At 43.6% G+C, this 23,107-nt stretch overlaps 1 protein-coding gene across 2 annotated transcripts in view; it reads right to left on the bottom strand.

Annotated features, from left to right (window-relative positions):
* Positions 1-18,739, bottom strand: part of sh3rf1 (SH3 domain containing ring finger 1) — a 46,535-nt gene extending 27,796 nt beyond the window's left edge. For both annotated transcript variants that reach the window (XR_014597330.1, XM_084012223.1), the window contains exons 1-2: positions 18,432-18,739; positions 16,231-16,772 (exon numbers count right to left, since the gene is read on the bottom strand). Coding sequence is in view for 1 of the 2 variants with exons in the window: in XM_084012223.1 (XP_083868349.1) it covers positions 16,231-16,623 (393 nt within the window). In the remaining variant the exon portion in view is untranslated. The remainder of the gene's footprint in view (positions 1-16,230; positions 16,773-18,431) is intronic.
* Between the last annotated feature and the right edge of the window lie 4,368 nt (positions 18,740-23,107).

The raw sequence follows: 23,107 nt of genomic DNA, 5'->3' as shown, positions 1-23,107 counted from the left end.
CTCAGCCAATCAGCAACGTATGGACTCTTGAGCCCACAGGCTGCATCGTCACCAGCAAGTGATCCAATGAAATGAATGAAGTTGCCACGCAAGCTTTTCAAGGAAGCTCAATGAGTCAGACGCAGATGGTATCTATTAATTAGCTAAAATGAAACGCAAAGCAAAGCAAACCAGCTTGTTTTCATTTAAATTAAGTAAGAAACGCTCCGAGGAACAAGAGGACGACGCTGCAGCACGCCTCGTCTTCAATCTACCCAAATTCTTCTCTCCTCTACTTCAGCTGGCCGGCTGGTACCACCATCTCTGAAATCAAACAAATGTCACTCAGCAAAGTCCAGACTCTTCTCTGTTCTGGTGCCTCAGTGGTGGAACGAACTCCCGACCAATCTGACCAATGACAAATGTACTTATTGTAAGTCGCTTTGGACAAAAGCGTCTGCTAAATGCCCTAAATGTAAATGTAGGAGGAAACTCGTCGTTACAAATGACGAGTTACCATCCTGCTCGGCCGCCCTCTCCCCATCCAGCCTTCCCGTAGCCACCACCTTTGAACGTTCAAAAGAGATACATGAAGTTAGGCTTACTGCCAAGGTGTATTCTTTGTCGCTTTAGGCATGAGCGGAGGACAGCGACACAAGAGTCACACAGGTAGGCTACTGAGTTGCATGTCCTCGGTGCTACAGAAAAGCGCTGAAACGGAGATGAAAGGGAACCCATTTTTTTTTTTGCATATTTTAACAGGCCCATCCAGTTTTCTGGAGGCCCACCCACAATCAAAATCCTCCAGTCAGGTTTTTTAACGGGATTTTGCCTGACATAATTTTGTTTTTGCACTCACCACTATGCCATCACCAGAACTCAATAAGCAGCAGAGATCTGAATCAATTAAACCTAAGAAAACACTCACAGAGTGGGAATCATTTATCTACTTGACTGTAAGCAGGGAAAAAGAGGCACTAATCTATTCAAACTTTCCGAGGGCTTTTACCCGACAACGACTCACTGTGCTTGTTTGTTTCCCTCGCTACACAGCAGATGAAGTGCCACAAATTAGTCTACAGGCACGAAAACACTCGCAAACAGCCTGGAGCCCAGATGGAGGTTTGGATCGGGAATCAGACAAAGACGGACACTTCAAAAAGCCCTCGACACACTGCTACTGTTCCTCCTAACGATGCTCTGCGTTCCCGGGGTCTGTGAAAGCATCTCTCAGTTAGTTAGTTACCATAATGATTACTTAATTTATCCTTAGTTAAGTGCTTTGAAATAAGCTTCATCATTAGGTGTATTGTTGCTTTTTAAACAAAAAATACGACAGTTCTAGAACTACTTAAATACTTGTTTATTGTTAAATGTAGAACAACGAAGGGCAATGAGGCACGTTATTTATTCCAGCTGGTTGCTATGACGACAAATATGACAGCACAAGGTAGAGCACTTTCTCTGGATGATGGGAAGGCTGAAATGTCTATTTCTTTTATGAATTTCTGTGTAGGATCATGAGGTTGGTCTTTGTGGTGTTTGATTGCCGCTCCGACACTGCGTTTGTATCGTAGCGTTTGTAGCATAACGTTTGTAGCATAACGTTTGTAACATTGCATTTGTATCAAAGCGTATGCAGCGTAGAGTTTGTATTGTAGTGTATGTAGCATAGCGTTTGTAGCATAAAGTTTGAATTGTAACGTTTGTAGCATAAAGTTTGTATTGTAGCTTTTCTACCATAGTGTTTGTATCGTAGCATTTGTAGCATAGCGTTTGTATTGTAGCTTTTGCAGCATAGCGTTTGTATTGTAGCTTTTGTAGCATAGCGTTTGTATTGTAGCTTTTGTAGCATAGCGTTTTTAGCATAGCATTTGTAGCATAGCATTTGTATCGTAGCGTTTGTAGCATAGCATTTGTATCATAACGTTTGTAGCATAATGTATGTAGCGTAGGTGTATGCTAGCAAAAAAATAAAAAACTTGTGAATATAGCAGTTACGGTTATCAGCGGTAACCATTCGCTGAACCCTGATGTACTGTTTTACTTCTGAATCCTGACCTCGGGGTGCAGCTGAGGATGCTCATGGGTAATCTGGGTGCTTGACTTTGATCATTGCTTCTTGGGAGTTGTGCTACAGGCAGCATACATAAGGCTGCCACGTGCAAAAAGGAACTACATTGAGATTTCTGTCTTAGGGGGAGGGGGGGGGGTCTATAAAAACATTCGCCACATGGACATACAATCAAGACGCTTCTGATCCGAGTGCACTTACTAAGCTGTAGATTAGTCATCAGAAAGAAAAGCATGGCGGCAGGAAGGGAGCGTAGATTTATGGGAACACGCTGCAGAGCTGTCACACATGCGGTTTCCATGAAGCCTTCGTGCGTTTCGGCTCCACTGTTGAAAAATGCAACCGCACAAAAAAAAACCCTCCTCCACTACGCACGTGAACCGGCACATCGTACGGGGTACTGATTTCTACTACCTAGGCTGGCCTCGGATCAGAACAGTGGAGTTAAAAAAGAGGTTCTGGGTGGGCCCGGGGATCAGACCCAGAGAGAACAGAACTCTTTAACTCTGTGCCAGATCATACACCGGGCTTAACAGCGGGTCTCACAGGAACCCACTCACATTTCAGAGAGCAGACGGGGAGAGAGGGGAAGCTCGATGCAACCTGGAAGGAGGGGGGGATCAAAAGCCTGAAAAAGAAAATGAGGCTGGGAGAGGAAGCAAGGCTGAAACTATGGATCTGTGACGTGGACACAAATCATGTCAAACGGTCAATTTAACCCGACAACGTTTGTCCTCCTGATATTTATTTTTTTAGAATTAGAGAGCCTCTGACAAGTTCATGTTCTATCCCTCAATTAACACATATTCATGCATTAAAAATGGCTGTAGCCGAGTACGTACTGTAAAAAATTACAGTTTGAATGTTGCATCTGCAATGCCGCTGCAGAAGGAGCCAACGCTGCAGGATTTTCCTTCCGGTGAAGCGAGTTCTTTCAGGGTCAGTAAATCCCACCAGTCAGCTAAGTCCAGTCTGCAGTCTGGCAGCAGCAGAGCGCCGGTTCAACATTCAAAGAAAATGTAAAAAAAAAAAGTTTGAGGACAATATGGGAAAATATGAATCGGCTTTGGATGCGTCTGTGTCCCCTTATAAATGCTTCATATATAAACCGTCGGCAAAACTTCAAAAGAATGAAAAAAAAAAAAACGTATTGAATTTTAATATGGCTTGGTTATGTTTCATTTAAAAAAAATTCAAATTAAAACGACAGGTAATTCTAGATTATTACCTATGTTTTACGACTTGCACATGTGGATCAGAAATTCTGGAGCTGGACTTTTACCCGGAACGTTCTCGTCAGCTGTAGCACGCTAGTCGGATTAGCCCGGCATTCTGCAGAAACACTTAATTGCACTGCACAAACATTTAATGAACTGAATATGTTAATTAGTCAAATGAAAACAAAAAAACTCTGTCTTTCACAGCATTCTCCTCCCACTACAGATTCACACCGAGACAAAGAAAGAAATTATGCTGTGTTTTTCTGTGTGTATATGTGACCAGACTCGATCGTTGACGATGCCGAATTAATCTGTTGTGCCAAAGCGACAAGTATAAATTACTCAGCAAGTGATGATGGAGGATTACATTAATTTCTTTTTATATAAAAAGGGGTCACATTTCTGCGACAGACATTTCTGCAATTTGTTATTATTTTTCCATTTATTTTATTGACAATATACCAATATTTGAGTGCCTTTAGCTGCCTTTAACTGTTAATTAATTAATTCAATTTATATAGCGCTTTTATGAACCCAAAGAAGCTTTGTAAGTTCCATTCATACACACAGTCATACCGGTGGTGGTAAACTACGATAGTAGTTGTGGGACAGACTGACAGAAGCATTCTGCGCCTACGGCCTCTCCAACCACCACCTCAAACACACAGCAGTCAAACACATTCACACGAGGCAAGCTGGGTGAAGTGTCTTGCCCAAGGACACAACGACCATGACACAGTAACAGGGGCTGGAATCATACCGCCGACCCTCCGAACACTGGCCAACCTGCTCTACCACCTGAGCCACAGTCTCCCCATGTTGAACTGTTGACATGCTGCTTTCTTAAAAAAAAAAAAAAAAAAGTGATTAATTTGTTTTCCCTTTTTCTAAAAATCTGCTGGACCACGATCCCCTCAAAAAACACCAGAGTTACATACTGAACTGTGGGTTTCGTGTCACGTTATACACGCGTAATAAAAAAAAACAGTGATGAAACCTTGAGATCAGCGGCAGCTCGAGTCGTTAGGTATTTTAATAACCCCGGATTAGCATCGAGTGAGAGTGAGAGAAAGTTTCGCTTGTATCCAAGCTACGGAGGGATTAGTTCACAAATGTCACAGTATCCTTGTATTGAGTAGCAGTCAATATGAGCTGAATACTAAGCATTTCCTCACATTACTCTCCACTGTGCTGGTTGAAAGCGTGCAGTGTGTCTGTGGCCTTTTGTTCCTCCTCGTCATTCAGGGCGAGCCACCTGCTCGGCCGAGCTGAGGCCCGAACCACGGTGAAGGCAGCAAGGCTTCAGGGAAACTGCAGGGAGGCTGCAGGGAAACTGCAGGGAGGCTGCAGGGATGCTGCAGGGAGGCTGCAGGGATTCTGCAGGGAGGCTGCAGGGAGGCTGCAGGGAGGCTGCAAGGAAACTGCAGGGAAGCTGCAGGGAGGCTGCAGGGAAGCTGCTGGGAGGCTGCAGGGAAGCTGCAGGGATGCTGCAGGGAAACTGCAGGGAAGCTGCAGGGAGGCTGCAGGGAAACTGCAGGGAAGCTGCAGGGAGGCTGCAGGGAAACTGCAGGGAGGCTGCAGGGGAGCTGCACAACTACAGCAACAACCAGCTCTGCAGGTATCAATCAAACCTGCCGTATACCACCGCCACGTTGTCTCTCTATTGTCCGGCGTCAGACTACCGCACAACACTTGGTATTTGCACGCCTCTACAGCGGACAAACAAAAGCCAGGATATTGACACAGTTCTTGCGAAGGGCCAAGGCACAAACACTGCATCTGTTCACGGCTCGAGAGGGGAAGGAGCACTCGCTGACCGTATCTCACTTCCTTAAGAAAGTGTTGTTTGTCTGTTTCCGACCCCCCCACGACTTTGGCTCGGACACAACCTGTAGCTGCTAGCTTTCCCTTAATCTCACATATGTTCAGGAAAAATCCCAAATCCCCCATATGGACGGGAGCAGGGATTGATATTCACCTGGAGACATTTCTAGGGAAAATGACTTCTCTGATGATGTTTTAACATGTGAAGACGCACTTACTGCTCAACCACTTCCTTTCTGTGTTGATGCTGACAGATGTGTTTGGAACGGACAACGGCAAAGTTGGGCCCCGTCTTTTTCTTCTTCTGTTGCATTTTATAGTGTTCGGCAGGTGGTTATGACCGCCTTTGCCTCATTTATTCCAACATTGAAAATCACAAGCAGTATCTGAAAACATCCCGGTAATTTGCTGCAAACGATGTGTGAAAGAGGTTTGTGTGAGGCATCAGGTTCTGGAGCCGGAGAGTCCAGGAGCAGATCTAGGCCCACACCAGTTTCTTGTTCTACTGCTGAGTCTCTACTTTGCTGTATGGTTACAGTGGCTCCTCCCATTTTTCACAAGTTAAACAATGTTTTTTGTAAGAATATAAATGATTATAAAGTAAGAAATCTACGCTTTATCTTGGTCTGGTTGTTAGAGGCCAGGCCGGGGTACATAAACCTTGAGACGTTTTGACAAGCAGACAATTCCGGGCGGCGGAGACTCATGTTACAAAAAAAATCCCAGGTTGCTGTGGTTACTCAGCCCACAGTAATACCATCAAGCACTGGGGAGGAAGGAGAAGCAGACGCTGGTGCCTCGGAAAACTAAATCAGGATGTCCATATGCACGTCAAAGCTAATGGGAATCTCCTCGACAAGATCAGCATGAAGATCCCAACCGAGGTCTACAGGGACATCAGGGCTCCAACATCTCACCTGACAGGTCTGCCTGAGTGCTGAATGCACACCTGTGTGTTGTTTGAGGGTGTGAACCGTGTAAAATCAGTCTGTGATTCATTAAAACAAACACAGCCCTGGTCAGGTTTGTAGTTGCTACAACAATTGGGCTCAAAGTGCAAACTTGACTCTAAATCTGGAAAAACGATGGGAGTTCACGAGTGTGAAGGAAATTCTCCAGCTAGTGCTTGTGGTGGGATGCAACCGGCATATTATGGATGAAAACCTCCAAGTCTTTGTCAGCACTCTCCCCCTGTTCAAGTCCACTTCAATAATTAATCAAGCACTGTCAGCGAGTAAGAGGAGAAACTGAGAATACGGAGGTTCAGTTGCCTGATTTACTTCTTTAAAAATACACAGATCGTTAATATTCTCACTGCTTTGAATAAAAAAAAGAGAAGTACGAAACACTTCATCCTAGGCGTGGAAGAACAAAATCTATTCTAATATTCTAAGATTTCTCCCTTTTCATGGTAGAGCGGAGTGCTGTCAAGAGCCACCGAGTCAATGTCACATTTTTTTTTTTTAAATAATAATTTTTGTTTAAGAAGGACAAAAAAAGGATCGCAATTATGATACCATTGGATCGCAATAAATCAGAGGTATCGTGATAAAATCGTCCCGGCGCTACTTTGTCCTCTGGTCTCTGCGCTGGAGATACCCAACGCCATCTCACAGCTGGGACGAGGATGTCACTCGGGGGACAAACGCAGATTAACTGCACCGCCCGGCCTCCAAGAAAAACAGGAAACCTTCCAGCACACAGCAGAACAGCAAACATCCATGGCTTACAGGAGAAACGGCCGAGATCTGAGGGAAACGGATCATTCCTTGATAGAATACATGTCCTCCTCCCTCCTCCTCCTCCTCCCAGGTCTCTGAAGGAGGTCTGGGACCACACATCTCTCGCTGCACAGCAGCAGCAGCAAGGTGAACCAGAGGCGGCCGCTCGAAGGTGCATCATCAAGGGTTAGTAATAGCTCTCGGGGTCGGAGGTCAAACAACTGAAAAGGAAGAAACTCCCAGCGAATAGTGACTCTGCCTCGGGGGGGTGGGAACTGAGCACTTAACATGCCAGCAGTCAAACGGCCCGTGGACAACCAATCCTGGTGCACCGATCCCCGGCTTGGGAGGGGGGTTGAGAGGTCAAACTGCTCTGTTCGGGGGCCTGGGGCAGGTATTAAAAGGGACACCTTGGGAATAAAGGGGGGGAGGGGACCCATGTTGTCAAACAGCTGACAAAACAAAGCAAAAGAACTGAATCCACTGGAAGACAGCTGTAAAACAATTTGGCGTCGACATGTTAACACCAAAAAAAGAAAAAGCCTGGAGACGAGTCGCTGGTGAATTAGCTTTGTTGTATGATGGGAAGAAGACTCAATGTGGTCTCTGACACAGGACTATTAACAAGAGCCGGTCCCACGAAACAAGTTTCCCACAACCGCACATAAAAACAACCAGAGTGCTCAAGGAAGGGGGGGGCTGGGGTGAACACAAAAACACCTTTGCTAACAAAGCCTCCAGTGATCATCATCTTCCGATCGCAAAAAGGTGGAAATCTATTATTCCATATATTTCGATATTGGTGACGTCAGCAGCATATTCTGAATCAGGCCCCTGAATGTAGCATCATCATATTAAGATATGTGGGATATGTCAAAATTATTCAGGTTTCAGGAGCATCATTTGGAAAACGCGTCTAAATTGGGGTTTTTTTTACCGTTAACGCTAGGCGATTGTTTCAGAGAGGAAAAGAAAAAGAAACACGACTACGTTTAAACACGTTGACAGCAGTTTGAGGGAAATGTATATTTATGTTATTTAAGGAAGTGGGGGAATATTTTTTGTATGCGAATAGGGGTGTCAACGTTTACAATTTTTTTCTACACGTGCACACGCGGCTTCTAACCGACGTGTACCCGGTTACACGTTTAAATTTATGATCTCTTTCTATCGCAGTTGTGCCATATAACCACTAGAGGGTTCTGTTTCCATTCAACCGCCTCCTAATCCCATTAAATCAAAGCCATTCCAGTAGTTATCAGACAGAAACGTTTATTCAACGTTATTCTCGTAAAAAGCCGAAACAGAACACCAACCGACAATATAATGTACAACAACACGTAACAATAAAGGCTAAAATAACAAGCCATTAACAGTTTTTATTTTCAGCAGGACGACATTAGCGCATGGAGAAGATGATGAGCGTTGCGTTCTTCTCAAGTCCTCCGCAGCCCATTCTACACAGCTGCTGTCTTGCCTTTAAGTGGTCTTACACTCAACTGTATTTTCAGTGGCAGTTTGTTCAAATAACTGCCACACAGTGCTGCGCTTGCTTTTCGCCGCCATCACGTCCCCGAGTCAACCTGAAGTCACGCAACACTGGCTGTGGCCGCAGGTTTTTTTCAACGTAACATTGTGCCCCATCATGTATGCGGATAACTGCACTCATGGGAACATTTAATTGTATAGTTAGTTAATTTTCTGAAGCTTTCAGAAAACATTATCACCCCTAAAAATACTATAGGCGTATATATTGGTGAGAAATAAACGAGGAGGAGGAAAAATGACGTGTAAACAGTTATGATTTATTATCCGTGTTCCCGTTTACACGTGTAGACGTTGACACTCCTATATGCGAACCAGGGGTGGGAATCACGAGTACGATTATACGATACGATAATATCACACTATTTTGCCCACGATAACGATGACGTCACGATACTGCGATTCTGTGATATATTGCAATAAATCATCTATGATAGGCATCACAATATCTGTATCTGAAAAAGAAAAAATCCCAGTGAAAAGACAAATAAGAAGGAATTAATCATAATATACTGTGTTCATTCACTGCATTGTGGTGTCAGTTTCACAGAAGTCTTATCTAAGTCTGTCTTTAACACAAACTGACTGAACATGTCTACGTGTGACATCATTCCAATATAGACATAAACTGGCAAAAGGCCAAGAGGAGTCAGGAAGTCGTGACTCTGGGGAGGCAAAATAGTAACAGGTTTAATGCAGGAATCAGTAAATTTCAGGTAAAGGTCAGTTACAGCAAAAAAAAAACAAAAAAAAACAGCGCACATAAATGTGCTTTTTAAAAGAAGTGTTTACCGAAGAAGAGGAGCGAGCGTGAGCTGGCGAGAAGGACGAGACCCGGCAAGCCCGGTGTTTAGAGGAGGAAACAGTGACCTGCGACTACTCACCACATTCCTTTAGAGACACACAACACAAAACATCCTCCTCCGTCTGTGCGAGAGAGGTTAAAAGGAGGCCGAGCAACAACAAGGCAGCTCACTCTCTTTTGTGTGTCTAGAAAATCTTGAAAAAGCCCCCCGAAAAAAGAGACAAAGGCCGGTGCACACCCTTCGTCTGCAGGGGCTGGGGTGTCAAGGCTGCACCTTTAATCACATGATGGGGTTCTTTTGAACTTCTCCTTGGGAATTATGTAAAAAAAACCCGTAGACATTAATTTCCCACAGCACAGATGTATGTTTCTAGAACACGCTTAGCCAGGTGAGGAATGTTGACAATTACAAAATACGATGCGAAAGTCCCGATAACCGTGGGTGTTTATTTACATTATAACGGTGTGATAGACTGCAGGCATGCTCCAGACACGCATTTTATTCCTTTTGGCCACACCTGTTGTTGGTGTGATCGGGGTCTCAGGGTGCCACTACAACCGTAAATAAATGTAATGAAGTAAAATCTCCAATATTACCCTCTGAAATGTAGCATCAAAATTGTACTACATTCTCGCCATTGCCATCTTGGATTTTTTGCAACCAGTGAGAGGAAGTGACCATATTTGGACTATGGAGGAGCGACGGGTGGATCTGATCCATCTGGATTCTGATGTGAAGCCGTTTTGTTGTTTTTAATCATGCCATCTCATTATTAGATATTGATACTGATATTGGTACGGACTACTAAATATCTGGTACCTCTAGATCCACTTAGAAGTCACTGGTGTGAAAATCTCATTATCTAGCTGCTTTAATTAACACACAATAACACTGGTCTGATACCATAAATTGTCAAAAATATTACTATAAAAAAAAAAAACAAGACTGACAAACTGACTTAAAGTGTATTAGATAAGCGTGTAAAAATAAACAGTGATGGGTGGCAAGTGAATATGGGACGAAATATGGGGGGAAAAGAGAAAAAGAAAATTACAGGTGGCTCCAGGATCCCTGACATGGACTGACCCGAGTCTATGGACTAACCAGAATCAGGAATCGGCTCCTCGATGACCTCCGTGGGAAACACAAGAGCAGGCAGGAGGAAGAAGCGTGAGCATGTCGAAGAGAGTGGGAATGAAATGAAGACCAAAAGCCCGCTCAAAGAAAAAACCCTTTCCAGCGACGCAGGCAGTAAGTATGCGTTGGCAAGCATGCGGCCGCGTGTGAGGGTGTAATGACGGGGTTGCGTTGCACACAGGCAGAGGTCAGCCGGCCGGCCGGAGAGGAAGAGGCCTCGACAACAATATGATGTCATCAAAGAGGGCCAGAGTGACTCATCGACCTCAGACGAGGGAGACGCACAGGAATCTGTTAATGAGATACCTCGTAAACAATATTCCTCTTCTCTGAAGGAATGAGTCGACAGGATGTAACGCACCACAACGTTATTATGAAAAATAAAGGAAGAGCTAAACATCTTCACAATGTCTCGTGGGTAGCATCTTCTTTAATCAGCAGCAAATAAAAACTAAACGTTTCGCTTCCTGATTGTGTCAAGCGGCCGCGGGACGAGATTAAGTTTCACGTCAGAATAAGTGTGAATCACGATATCATCCCGATAAACATCAAAATAAAAAAACATGGTTAACATACTGGAATCGCAAATATTTGGAATATTATATAAATCATAAGGTCTACCTGCATAATATAAGAATAAATATATATTTTTAGTTATCTGCCATGACAACAAGCTAATAAGCTTGTTCAAGTCACTTTTTACGTTATTTTAGGATTATCCCAATAATTGACATTTATAAAAAAAATTAAATAAAATAGTGATCAGCGACAAAATCCCACTTCCTGTGAGCTTGTTACTTGTGATTAGGGATGGACAACACAGGATTTTATCGCAGATCATGATTAAAAGAAAAGGTGATTGTGGCAAATTTCAATTTCTGTTTTCACTATACACCGGATCACTAGGCTCTGTATCATATGGATTCTCCTACCATTGTTACGCAGATGACACCCAGCTATTCCTCTCTTTTCCCCCAACCTCCGACACCCACATTGCAACTTGCATCACAGAATGTCTGGCAAACATCTCTGTCTGGACAACTGCACATCACCTCAAGCATAACCTGCATAAAACCGAACTCCTCTTCATCCCGGGGAAAGACTGCCCTCGCATGGACCTGTCGGTCACTGTTGAGGACATCACAGTATTGCCATCGTCAACTGCGAGGAACCTGGGCGTAATCCTTGATGATTAACTATCCTGCACCCCCAACATCACTGCTGTGGCCCGATCCTGCAGATTTGCCCTCTACAATATCCGCAGGATTCGGACCTTCCTCACAAAGGACGCAACGCAACTCCTGGTCCAAGCACTGGTCATCTCCCGCCTTGACTACTGCAACTCTCCCCTGGCCGGACTCCCGGCCTCTGCGACTAAACCATTGCAGCGTATCCAGAACGCTGCAGCACGCCTTATCTTCAATCTACCCAAATTCTCCCATGTGACCCCCCTCCTCCGTGACCTCCACTGGCTCCCTGTTGCAGCACGCATCCAATTCAAGACGATGGTACTGGCCTTCAAGTCCATCAATGGAACGGCATCCATCTACCTTCAAACACTGGTCAAACCACACGCCCCGAAGCGAGCACTTCGCTCCTCTACTTCAGCTGGCCGGCTGGTACCACCATCGCTGAAATCAAACAAATGTCGCTCAGCAAAGTCCAGACTCTTCTCTGTTCTGGCGCCTCAGTGGTGGAACGAACTCCCGACCAATGTCAGGACAGCTGAGTCATTTGCCATCTTCCGAAAAAGGCTCAAGACTCACCTGTTCAGACTTCACCTCGACTCTGCATAGCATGACTCACTAACTCCCCCCCCCCCCCCCCACACACAAAAAAATAGCACTTCTATGTTCTTACCTGTAGCACTTTCATCATAGCACTGTTCTTAAGGTATGTTTGCTGAAAAGCTACTACTTTACTCAGACGAGGACCTAAAACTTGTTTCTATTTTTAGCTCTTACTTTATCGGCAATGATATGTTGTGGTTTCTTTCTTTCGACAAATGTACTTATTGTAAGTCACTTTTTGAAAAATGTTATTTATCATTTATTAATGCAGGGACACTTATTTATTTATGTTTTTGCTCACATATTTAAGATGTTTTGAATATTTATTCTTTACAACAAAAATCTATCTGCGATACAATAAAACTATACTTATAACAGCATGTTTCAAAGTTTTAAATAAATAATAAATTATTAAAAGATTATTTTTGGATAATCGTAACATGACACTTTTATATCATCAGCTGCCTATTTGTCAAGATATTTACGATTATCCTGATAATGGAAATTCATATATTTTTAAAATGATCTGCAATAAAATCCTGTGTCATCACTATTGTTGAATATATTTGGAGATAATTATAAGTGGAGGGGAACATCAAACAGGCCTATAAAAAGAGAAACCTCTCCTAGAATAAAGACCTCATCACCAAACAGACAACAACCTAATTACATCCTGGAGTAAAAGCAGAGCGTCTCCTTCCCCGTCAGCCAAACACAAAAGGCCGACGCACGCCAACACACTCGCGTCCCGCCGAGCTGTCGAGTGGTAATTAAAGCCTCCTTACGTAAGCGCATATTAGAGCTCTTAATGTAACCTCGAACTTCAAACCGTGTCTCGCTGCGCGTCGTCGTCAATAATTAACACGAAAAAGGCTTTTGATGGCAAAACAGCAGAAATTATCATAAAAACAGAGAGAAGCTCTTTTCCGAGCCCCTGAGGGAGTCGGGTAACTGAAGATATCCTCAGAAAGCTCTCTCTAATTCTTCCTCGTTTGGCTGCGACCCCTGAGAGCCGTGACTCTTGAACCCTGACCTTTGACCTCCTCATCCTCCCCCTCGCCACCCTCCACACAGCCCCAATGGGTTTTACTCACTCACCGAGCTATCTGTCCTCAATCTGTATGAACACAACAGTGTTATTTGAGTCAACAAGGGGGTGAGAGGAAGACAAAACACACCCGTGTGACTGGAGCGTCACAGAGGTGAGTCATCAACCCGACCGCGGCACTCGAGAGCATCGAACAACTGCTGCAACGCTACGAAGGGGGAGGGGGGCGGGGGCAGGAAGCCGAGCGTGCGAGGTTACTCACTAAACATTTTGGTCCCTTTGGTTGCAACGCCTTCACTTAACACTCGATCACTGAGATCAGAGGGCAGCCCAGGACAAAACCCTGTTGTGCATCTGTCAGCCCCCCCCCCCAACCCCCACCCTCCTGGTCCCTGTAAGGATCGGAGGTGGAGTCCGGTTTTACGGGGGTGTGTGCCGGCACCGGAGGAACTTTGAGATGCACCCGAAAAATTGCAGGACAGACGTGGGACAAAAAAGAATGTGGTGAAGGGTGTGACTGGGGGGGGGGGGGGGGGGGGGTTACTCTGGTTTGAGGCCGGGGGAGGGGGGGGGGGGGTCTCTGCCTTGATCTCAGCCTTTTATGTTTTGAAAACTCTACACCTGCTGCACAGCCATGTCTTTTCTTGTCATCAGCAGAACGCCTCGGGAGTCCTGCTGATGACGGGGGGGGGTTGAAGTCCCACCCCCAGGGTGGACCGCCATGAGACCTTATTTGGGTAAACATACACGTCAACAGACCCAGAATGATCTGATGCTGTGTCTGCGGGAAAAAAAGACGTAATTAGAGTTTCCAGCAACAGGGAGGTAAGTACCAGGATGTAACGTTACTCACACTAACAACAAGTTCTCGCTCCTTCTTTCTCTTTCCTGGCTGATAAAAAGAGTCGCTGGATAAAAAAAAACCATTGGCTAAGATAACGTTACATTAGTGATGGAACGTAGCTACGTTAGCTCGCTAGGTAGCGAGATTAGCTAACGGCTGTGTTGGTGATGTATGTTGTGCGAGGCGAGAAAGACTTTCTGAATTATCTTTTAAATTGACAAACATCAGACGTAGAACTCATGCTATAGTTCAAACGGAATAGAAGAAATATTCGTCTTTCACCGTTGACAACTGTTCATATTTTAAGTGAGATACCATGGGGGGATACCAGAAAGGGGGCGGGGCTTAGCCTCCATAAAAAAAAATCACACACACACTACAAGATTGTGCAATCTGCTCCTACACCGAGGGATTACAATCAACTGTCAATCTTTAAAAAGAAAACACAACGGCGGTGAAATAACGTGGTAGTTTCGGGTGTCCGCCTCTTTATCTCCTGACAAACAGTGCACATTGTGGATTCTGAAAAAAAAAGCCTAACAGCTTTGAAATGAGCATGAAAAAGCCTCTGAAGTGATACTGTGGCTAAATGAGGCGGGTCCCCCCTCCGGTAGTGTTTTTTTTGTTACAGCCGGGTGTCTGATCTCCTTACCTGCACGGCTCGGCAGACACATTATCGCCGCTTTGACATTCCAGTGATTCTACACAGCAGCTCGACATCTTTTCATCTGCCTCGTCCTCCCGACGTGGAGACCAGAGAGGCCCGGGGGGGAACGCCATCACAGATATACTACGCAGCACTATAACTGATCTTGGGAAGGAAACGTCCTGATAACAGAACTTCATTTACTCACTGATGTCGTTTCTGCATCGACTTTGTGATATGTGCGTAATGTGTAAATGATGTAAGTGACATCACAGGATGCAAAATGAAACAAACACGCTACGACTATTTAGCTGCTTGATACAAAAGGAAAAAAAACTCCCATGATCCTCTTGTTCAAGACTAATCCAGTATTAGTGATTAATGACCTACGGGCCACAGTTTCATATTTTGACTCTGAGTGGGAGGAGCCTCTGCCCAGTGGGAGGAGCCTCTCACCAGCAGGTCATTTCCTTGTGGACCAGCTATATCAGGTGGTCTTGGAGAGACCCAGGTGGAAGAAGGGGATCTCATGGATTTGACCATGAGCTTTCCAGCAACCCTCACCACTTCCTTTAGTACTCGCTTCACCCTCTCTCTCTCTCTGAGGGAGAGTGAGAGGAGGCTAAACCCACCTGACCCGTCTAGAAACACAGAGCCTTGTTCACCTGCTTCTATCCTCTTAATTAAGCTCTCAGAGTGCATCAAATTCATGTATTTAACTTACAAATGTACAAAATGTTGGATGGAAATTCATGTATTTAGAAGAAGAAGAAAAACATTTAAGTTGTGTTCTCTAATTCAACACCAAACAGCGCTAGCGGCTCAAAGTGGCACATTCACACACAAGTGTGACTCTGGAGCTTTATAACAGATACACAGCAGCAATAACACACTCAGTGTTGACTTTCCCAGAGAGAGAGAGAGAGAGAGAGAGAGAGAGAGAGAGAGAGAGAGAGAGAGAGAAGAAAAAAAGAGCACCTTTTCTTTCGAGGTAGACTCAATAAATCACATTAAAGCGGCACCGAAACAACCTCGATCTCCGTTAAGCCTCGAGGCAACCTGCTTTCATTCAAGCGTTTCCACAAAACCATCAGGACACAAGAAAACCTCCACCAGAGATCGATCCACGTTTCCGAATGAGGAATATAAAAAGCTATTATTGTCCTATCTGTCTCATCTATTTTCATTTCTTTAACTACACTTTGCCACCCTGTTAGTCACTACAGCAGTACAACGTAGATGTGATGCGTTGCCGACAGCGACCGAGAGGAAACCCCCGAGGATCCATCTTTCCAGGAAACATAAACGGCCGTGGCCATACAGAGCAGAATCATTTGTCGGCTTAAAACGCCAACTGCTCTGAATCACTGCCTTTAGTGCCGCCGCCGCTGGGGCTGCTGGTCAACTGGCGGTCTGGTTGGATCACCGTGATAACAGTTAATCCGCGGAAAAGATTAGAGCGCCAGTAATGCAGCAACATGCTGCTTTTTAATCCATGCAGATTTTTTTCTCTCTCTCTGCTTTGTTTCACCTCGATTCAAAACAACAACAACAACAAAAACAAAAAGGGGGGGGAGCCAGGGGGAGTATACTGACCCGTACGAGGGTGCTCTTGGCCTGAGCTCGCTGGGGTTGGGCTCCCGGGGCGCCATGGTCCCTGGTGGTCCCACTGCTGGCGTGCGATCTGGCTACGGCTCCCGGCGTGCCGTTGGTGCAGATGTTTGCCGGCGGCGCGGGGCCGGGCCTGCGAGGCCTCTGCTTGATACCGTCCAGCAGGCGCACCAGCAGGATGTTGCTGGGCAGCTCGTCCACGGCGCATTCCACCAGCGTCCGGCACTCGGGGCAGCGCAGCTCGCCGCGCGAGCCGAGGATGCCCTGGAGACACCGCCGGCAGAAGGTATGCTGGCAGGGCAGCACCTTCGCCGTGGCGTCCAGGCGCTCCAGGCACACGGGGCACTCCAGCAGATCCAACAGCACCGACTCGTCCATTCTCTCTCTCTGTCTCTCTCTCACGGGAGCTCGGCCGACTACTTCTTGAGCGGGAAAAACATGATGCCGGCGAGGTTTCTGTGTGGAAGCGGGACCAGCGGCGTCACGTCACGCCCATAACGCAGCTGTGGCCATGGTGACTGCATCAGCTGCAAGATAAGACATGATGGATCAACTGTTAGCCTGGCTTATTAAAATGTTGTTTTAAAAAATAAACTAGAAGGTAAGCATATTTCTAATAAACTGCACTATATCTATATCACACATAAGATTTTGACAATTTTGTCAAATTATCTCAGTTGACCTCTTGGCACAAAAATCGATATTTCACGGCCTGTTTTGTTTTTTGGCATCTTTGCACATCTTTAATGTATATCATAATATTTGTCCATTTCTTCCTTTTTTTAAACATCACTTATTTACAGATTTACAGGTAACAATCATAATATTTTAATAGCGAGCTGAAGTGATATTCTTTTAGATCACATCCCCCAGTTATATTGTTTCCAAGGTCGCAAGCTAATATTTTCAACGATTAAATCCGATTCTTCTCCATACAGAAGACGGATTCTGTGTTTCAGCTCGCCACAAACTGTATTTTTAAATTTCAAAGTTGCACCGCCACCTACTGGGCTGGCATACACACAGCGCTTTAGCTTCGTTTCTTGCGGAATGTTTTCAAAACAATGTTGTCTAAACGAGGAACTTTTTGCACCAATGCCAAACACCAAAGGAAAAATGTTCCCGTTATTAGCGAGACCGTTGTCGTGGAAAAAGTATGGGACGATATCAAAATTTCACACCTCGATTATCCTGGCTGAAATAATTGCGATAAACGATATTATCCCGATAATCATCAAAATTTGCTAAGAAAGCGCAATAAAACGTACTTGAATCACTTTACATTTTGTTTATTAGATAGCATGAAAAATATTTTTATGTGAAATCATAACCGGGGGTGACACTGGCTTATTTCGGATCAACATCCTTTCTAGTGAAAAACGATTTAAACAAAACTTTAATTAATAAAGATATATATATATATTTTTGTATCCTGTATTTTTTTTAAATCCGGTTCCATTTTTCACTTTATAGCAAGCTAGACGGCCTTTTCCAATCTCGATAACGTAAATTCACCATGATTATTGTGCCTTACTTTTTTAAATCATGATCTGCGATAAAAATCAAAGACATCACATACGGATGAAACTGTGTCAGCTGTCGTGCTGACATTTAATGTTGCAACAAGGTGACAAACTATAGTCAACTTTAGGTAATAAATTAATCCAATTTACTCCACAAAAGTTATTTATGCCTAGAAACTGCAATATTGGATTTTGTACGTTCCAACACATCATAAAAATGAAAACAGGAAGTAGCAGAGAGTGAAAAACTGAGATTTATGTTTCCAGAGAGAAAACATGAAACAGTCACGTCATCAACCCACTTGAAAATAACTACCAAATCAACATGACGTATTGTGACATCACAAGAAGACATTTTTACTACGATTTTTAAAAAAGGAAAAAAATGTCAATATTACGTAACACGAAAATCGTGTACTAATGCTAAGTAACTTTTTTTTTTCTTTTTAAAAAAAATATTTATGACAGTAGTTCTCAGCGTTTTTTCTCGTTATCGCGAGACATTTAAACACCGAACGAGCAAATTAAAGTAAAGTCCGCGACTTTAATGTTTAAAACTCACAATTAGAAGTTTTTTTAAAGGGTGTTTTTCTACTTCTAGCACTAGAGTAAGTCACCTATAACACTTAAAAACAAGTCGCCCATTAAATTAAAGTCACTTACCTCGTCCTAAACACGACTCCGCCTCTTGTTGCCTCCGTATCTCCCAATTCTTTTTTTTCTTGGCTTTCTTGCTAACGTTACGAGTTAGCAGAGCTACCTTGAGTACACACTAGCCACTTGTCTTCGGAGTACTCCCCGGGAGGAATACTGCAGTACTACCAGGGTAGGTTTCACCGTGAAGGTGTGTACCGTTGTGGTACAAGTACACTTCTGTCAGATACCAAAGTTTAAAAGCTAACGTGAGAAAGACAACGGAAGTGCGACCGCGCCGAGCGCCATGCTAGCAGACCGCTAGTTCGCTACTTGTGTTCTGCTGCTGGACTGTGTTGCTGGAAACAAGCGGAGGGGGGGGGCGGGGGGCGCGTGGGGCGTTCACGTGCTGTCGGGAGTGGGGGATTCTGGGTACACGGGGAGGTGAGAGGCATAAGAACAAATACAAAGTGGTTCACTGCGATACAAAGACTGATCAGACTTAAAATATTAAAAACACTCACAGAATCCTTATTTATTTTTACATCATTATTATTATTACTTTTATTTTTTATTCCGATTACTAGTGTTATCATTATTATTACTATTATTATTATTACTATGTTGGGTATGTTCAAATGCATGGGAAAATAACGGTACGACTGGAAACAAAATCACTACATTTATTTTATTACCATTACTATTACAATAATAATGGCGTTAGTTAACTCATTTATCAACAGTATTATTAAAAAGTATTTATTACATTAAATGTATTTATTTATTTATTTATTATGCCTCTCCTTCCGGACATGTCTGTCTTATTTGGAAGACAGATATCGGTGCTTTAATGCTTATTGATTAAATTGATTTTTTCTCATTATCTCAGGCTACTTGAAAGCCAAATCCCACCGAGGACGACCACAATGGGAAGCTTGGAATTTCCGAGGCACACTGAAGGCATCGTCTAGCGTTGTCAAACGGGCGTGAACTGAATGATGTGTCAAAAAAAAGAAGCAGCAGCATCTCTTTCCCGGAGGAGTGGAAAATAACTTGTTATTCTTTCATCATTAGGCTCTATTAGGCCTAATTTATGGACACGTTTTACATTATTATTATTATTATTATTATTATTATTATTATTATTATTATTATTATTATTATTATTATATTTATCTCCGAAGTATGCATCATGCTGCTTTGGTGTATTGGTGCATAACAAAAACCTAAAAATAATAATAAAAAAAAACTAAAACAATTGCAAAAATCAATCAACAGAAATATGGAATAGAATAAAATCACAATAAAAATATTAATAAATAAATTTGAATTAAAATGCTAGAGCTGTGCGGTATTTACTTTTTATTCAACAATATTTTTTTAAAATGTTGCTAAATCAGCAGCAGAGAGTAAACAGGGACATCTGGTGGTCACATTTCCCAGAATCCTCTAGCGTAAACAAGCAGTAACAAATACACACAGTCACACAAACAGGACGCTGATTCTCAAAATATCACCTTGTTGCTGCAGCTATAAATTAATTGTCTTTTATGAAATCCCAATTATCCTCATCTGGTTAAATGTGATCTTTATATTACAACAAAAATAAAATAAAAAAAACATAATTATTTTAGTATGTTTGGATTTTACAATCCTGTATCTGGAGCCAGAAGCGGACTGATGCTCGCCTCTTGGCTGATAAAAAAACGTGCCAGACGCGCTTCTTTTATTCGGAAAACTGCATTTGGACTCGACCTTTGACCCCTTATAACCCGCGAGACAAAGAACACGAAGCTGCTGCAGGGAGACGAGAGCGACAATAAACATGTGATTTATCTGTATCTCGTTGGAGAGACGATGGAGAGGCGGAGGGGGAGGACGAGGGGAGGATGAGGGGAGGAGGAGAGGAGCCATAAAAAGGAGCAGATTTATAGGGAGGTGGCTCTCGTCTGTCATTCGGGATCCTCAGGGAGCTGCAGGAGATCTCAGGTCGTATTTCCTCCCAGCCAGGAGGCAGCGAATCAGACGACGGCCTCTGGCCTTCTGCTCTGCCTGCTGACCAAACACACACACGCACACACGCACACACACACACACACACAAACACACGCACACACACACTTTTTCTTCTTCCTCTTCTCCTTCTTCATCATTATCATCTTCCTCTTCCCCATCTACTTCTTCCTCCTCCCATTCTTTCGTTCTCTTCTACGTCATCTCCTACTTGTTCATCTTCACATTCCTCTTCCTCCTCTTTTTCACCCCCATGGTCTAAAACCACACATTCACATTCTGTTCATATTCAGATGGAAACAAACAGACAAACAGACGTCGCCTGATGTAATTCAGATGCAGCAGATATCTGTTATGACAAGGTCTCTCTCTCACACACACACACACACGCACACGCACACACACACACACACACACACACACACACACACACACACACACACACACACACACACACACACACAGACACGATGGAGGTGACAGCTGTGTGGAAGGAGACAAGACAAACGTCCCAATTACCAGGAATGGATGAACCTCCATAGAAATATAGTCTCTCATCACTGTAAACATGGGGGGGGGGGGCTGACATCAACATGGAGAAAACACTGTCACGTCTCATACAGAGGAGAGGAGGCTCAATACTTGGTTACGCTATTTTTTTGGGTCATCTTTTTGGGCATGTTTTGTCACTTTTTGTGGTAATGTTGCTTCTTTTTGTAATAATTTTGCATCTCCTTGTAGTCTTTGTGTCTCCTTGTAGTCTTAGTGTTTCCTTGTAGTCTTTATGTGTCTCCGTGTAGTCTTTGCGTCTCCTTGTAATCTTTGCGTCTCCTTGTAGTCTTTGCATCTCTTTGTAGTCTTGTTGTGTCTCCTTCTAGTCTTTGTGTCTCTGTGTAGTCTTTGCGTTTCCTTGTAGTCTTTGTGTGTCTCCTTGTAATCTTTGCACCTCTTTGTAGTCTTGTTGTGTCTCCTTCTAGCCTTTGTGTCTCCTTATAGTCTTTATGTCTCTCTGTGTAGTGTTTTTGTGTCTCCTTGTAATCTTTCTGCGTCTCCATGTAGCCTTTACATCTCCTTGTAGTATTTGCGTCTCCTTGTAGTCTTTGTGTCTCCTTGTAGTCTTTGTGTCTCCGTGTAGTCTTTATGTCTCCTTGTAGTCTTTGTGTCTCCTTGTAGTCTTTGTCTCTGTGTAGTCTTTGTGTCTCCTTGAAGTCTTGTTGCATCTCCGTGTAGTCTTTATGCGTCTGTGTAGTATTTTGTGTCTCCTCCTTATAGTCTTAATGTGTCTCCTTGTAGTCTATGCGTCTCCTTGTAGTCTTTATGCGTCTGTGTAGTATTTTGTGTCTCCTCCTTATAGTCTTAATGTGTCTCCTTGTAGTCTATACGTCTCCTTGTAGTCTTTATGGTTGTTCCACCTTATTAAACGCCACTGAGTTGTCTGAGTCTGGAGGACGCTCCCATCCACTGATCTCCGTCTTGTGTTGCTTTGATGAGGATTTAAAACGTGCTAACTCTGCCGGAAGCAAGCTGATCTCAGATCAGATCAGGGAGCTCCGCTGAATGTCAATGAATGCCGCCCCATTAACGCCCTGGTGCTTTTATTCCTCACATTTGTTCCTCTTCCTGACCTCGGGTCTGCAGGGAGACTCAAATGTCAAACAGAATCGTGTTGAAGTGTTCGAGAGCAGAATGTGATTTAAAGGACTCGGTCCGTCCGCTGGTTTCCCTCGTTTGAGTCCAGATATCTGGTCTGACAGGAACTTCTCCTCCTGTCCGCCTCCTTCCTCGTCTACTTTCTCTTTTTGCAAAGCCAAAAAAACATTTGTACATTTTTCTTTTCCACTCAAACGGCCTCCTTATTCTTCGCTATGTGATGAGCCAGATTATTTTAGCAGCATCAGGACTTTAAAACAGGAAGAAGAATCATCGGACACTCAATAAAAGAGTCTGTTGTTCCTTTTTATGTGATTTATAAAATATCTTTATCTTGTTTTGAACTTTTTGCTGTTTTAAAATGTTAATTTTGTTTTATGTGGTTTTCTTGTTCAGAACATTGTTGGAAACGAGTGGGATAAAATAATGAAAGAACCTATGAAAATAAAACATCTTCCTCCTCTCCTTCCTCCTTCGTTTCCTTTCATTCTTCCTCTTCCCGTTCTTCTTCTTCCTCTTCTTCCGCTCTCTTTCTCCTCTTCCTCTAACTGGTAAACAGATCGATAGCTTTCACAAATCAATAACAAATCTGTCCTTCAGCTGATTTCAAAGTCATAAAACTTGACATTTGGAATGAAGCAGCCATGATGGAGGCTTGGAGCTACCGTCAAGACAACCGGTGAAGATATTATGGGATGTGCTGGGTTGTAACCATAGGAACATAGAGGGGGGGAACTACACCAAGAATGCTGAGACAACATGAGACGTGACGTGGACACGTCGTGAAAACGTCGCTTGATGAACCGGGAGAAGGAAAGCATCAAAACTGAGAGAAATGATAAAAAGTTAAATACGTGCATGAAGAAGAGCTGTGATGTCATCACAGTGGGACGTCGCCTTCCTTCCACGCGCCTCTTAAAATGCAAATCAGTGCTCAGGAATAATACAAAACAGGTACAGGACAAAACAGAATCAGCTGATCTGAAGGGAAACAAACCAACACAACGCCGACACGACAGAACTAAATATTAAATTAAACTGTC

The sequence above is a fragment of the Eutrigla gurnardus genome (genome assembly GCF_963514095.1).
Source record: "Eutrigla gurnardus genome assembly, chromosome: 6".
NCBI classification, from domain to species: domain Eukaryota; kingdom Metazoa; phylum Chordata; class Actinopteri; order Perciformes; family Triglidae; genus Eutrigla; species Eutrigla gurnardus.
The sequence above is the reverse complement of the archived record's forward strand: the minus strand, read 5'-3'. Positions and strand labels throughout refer to the sequence as shown.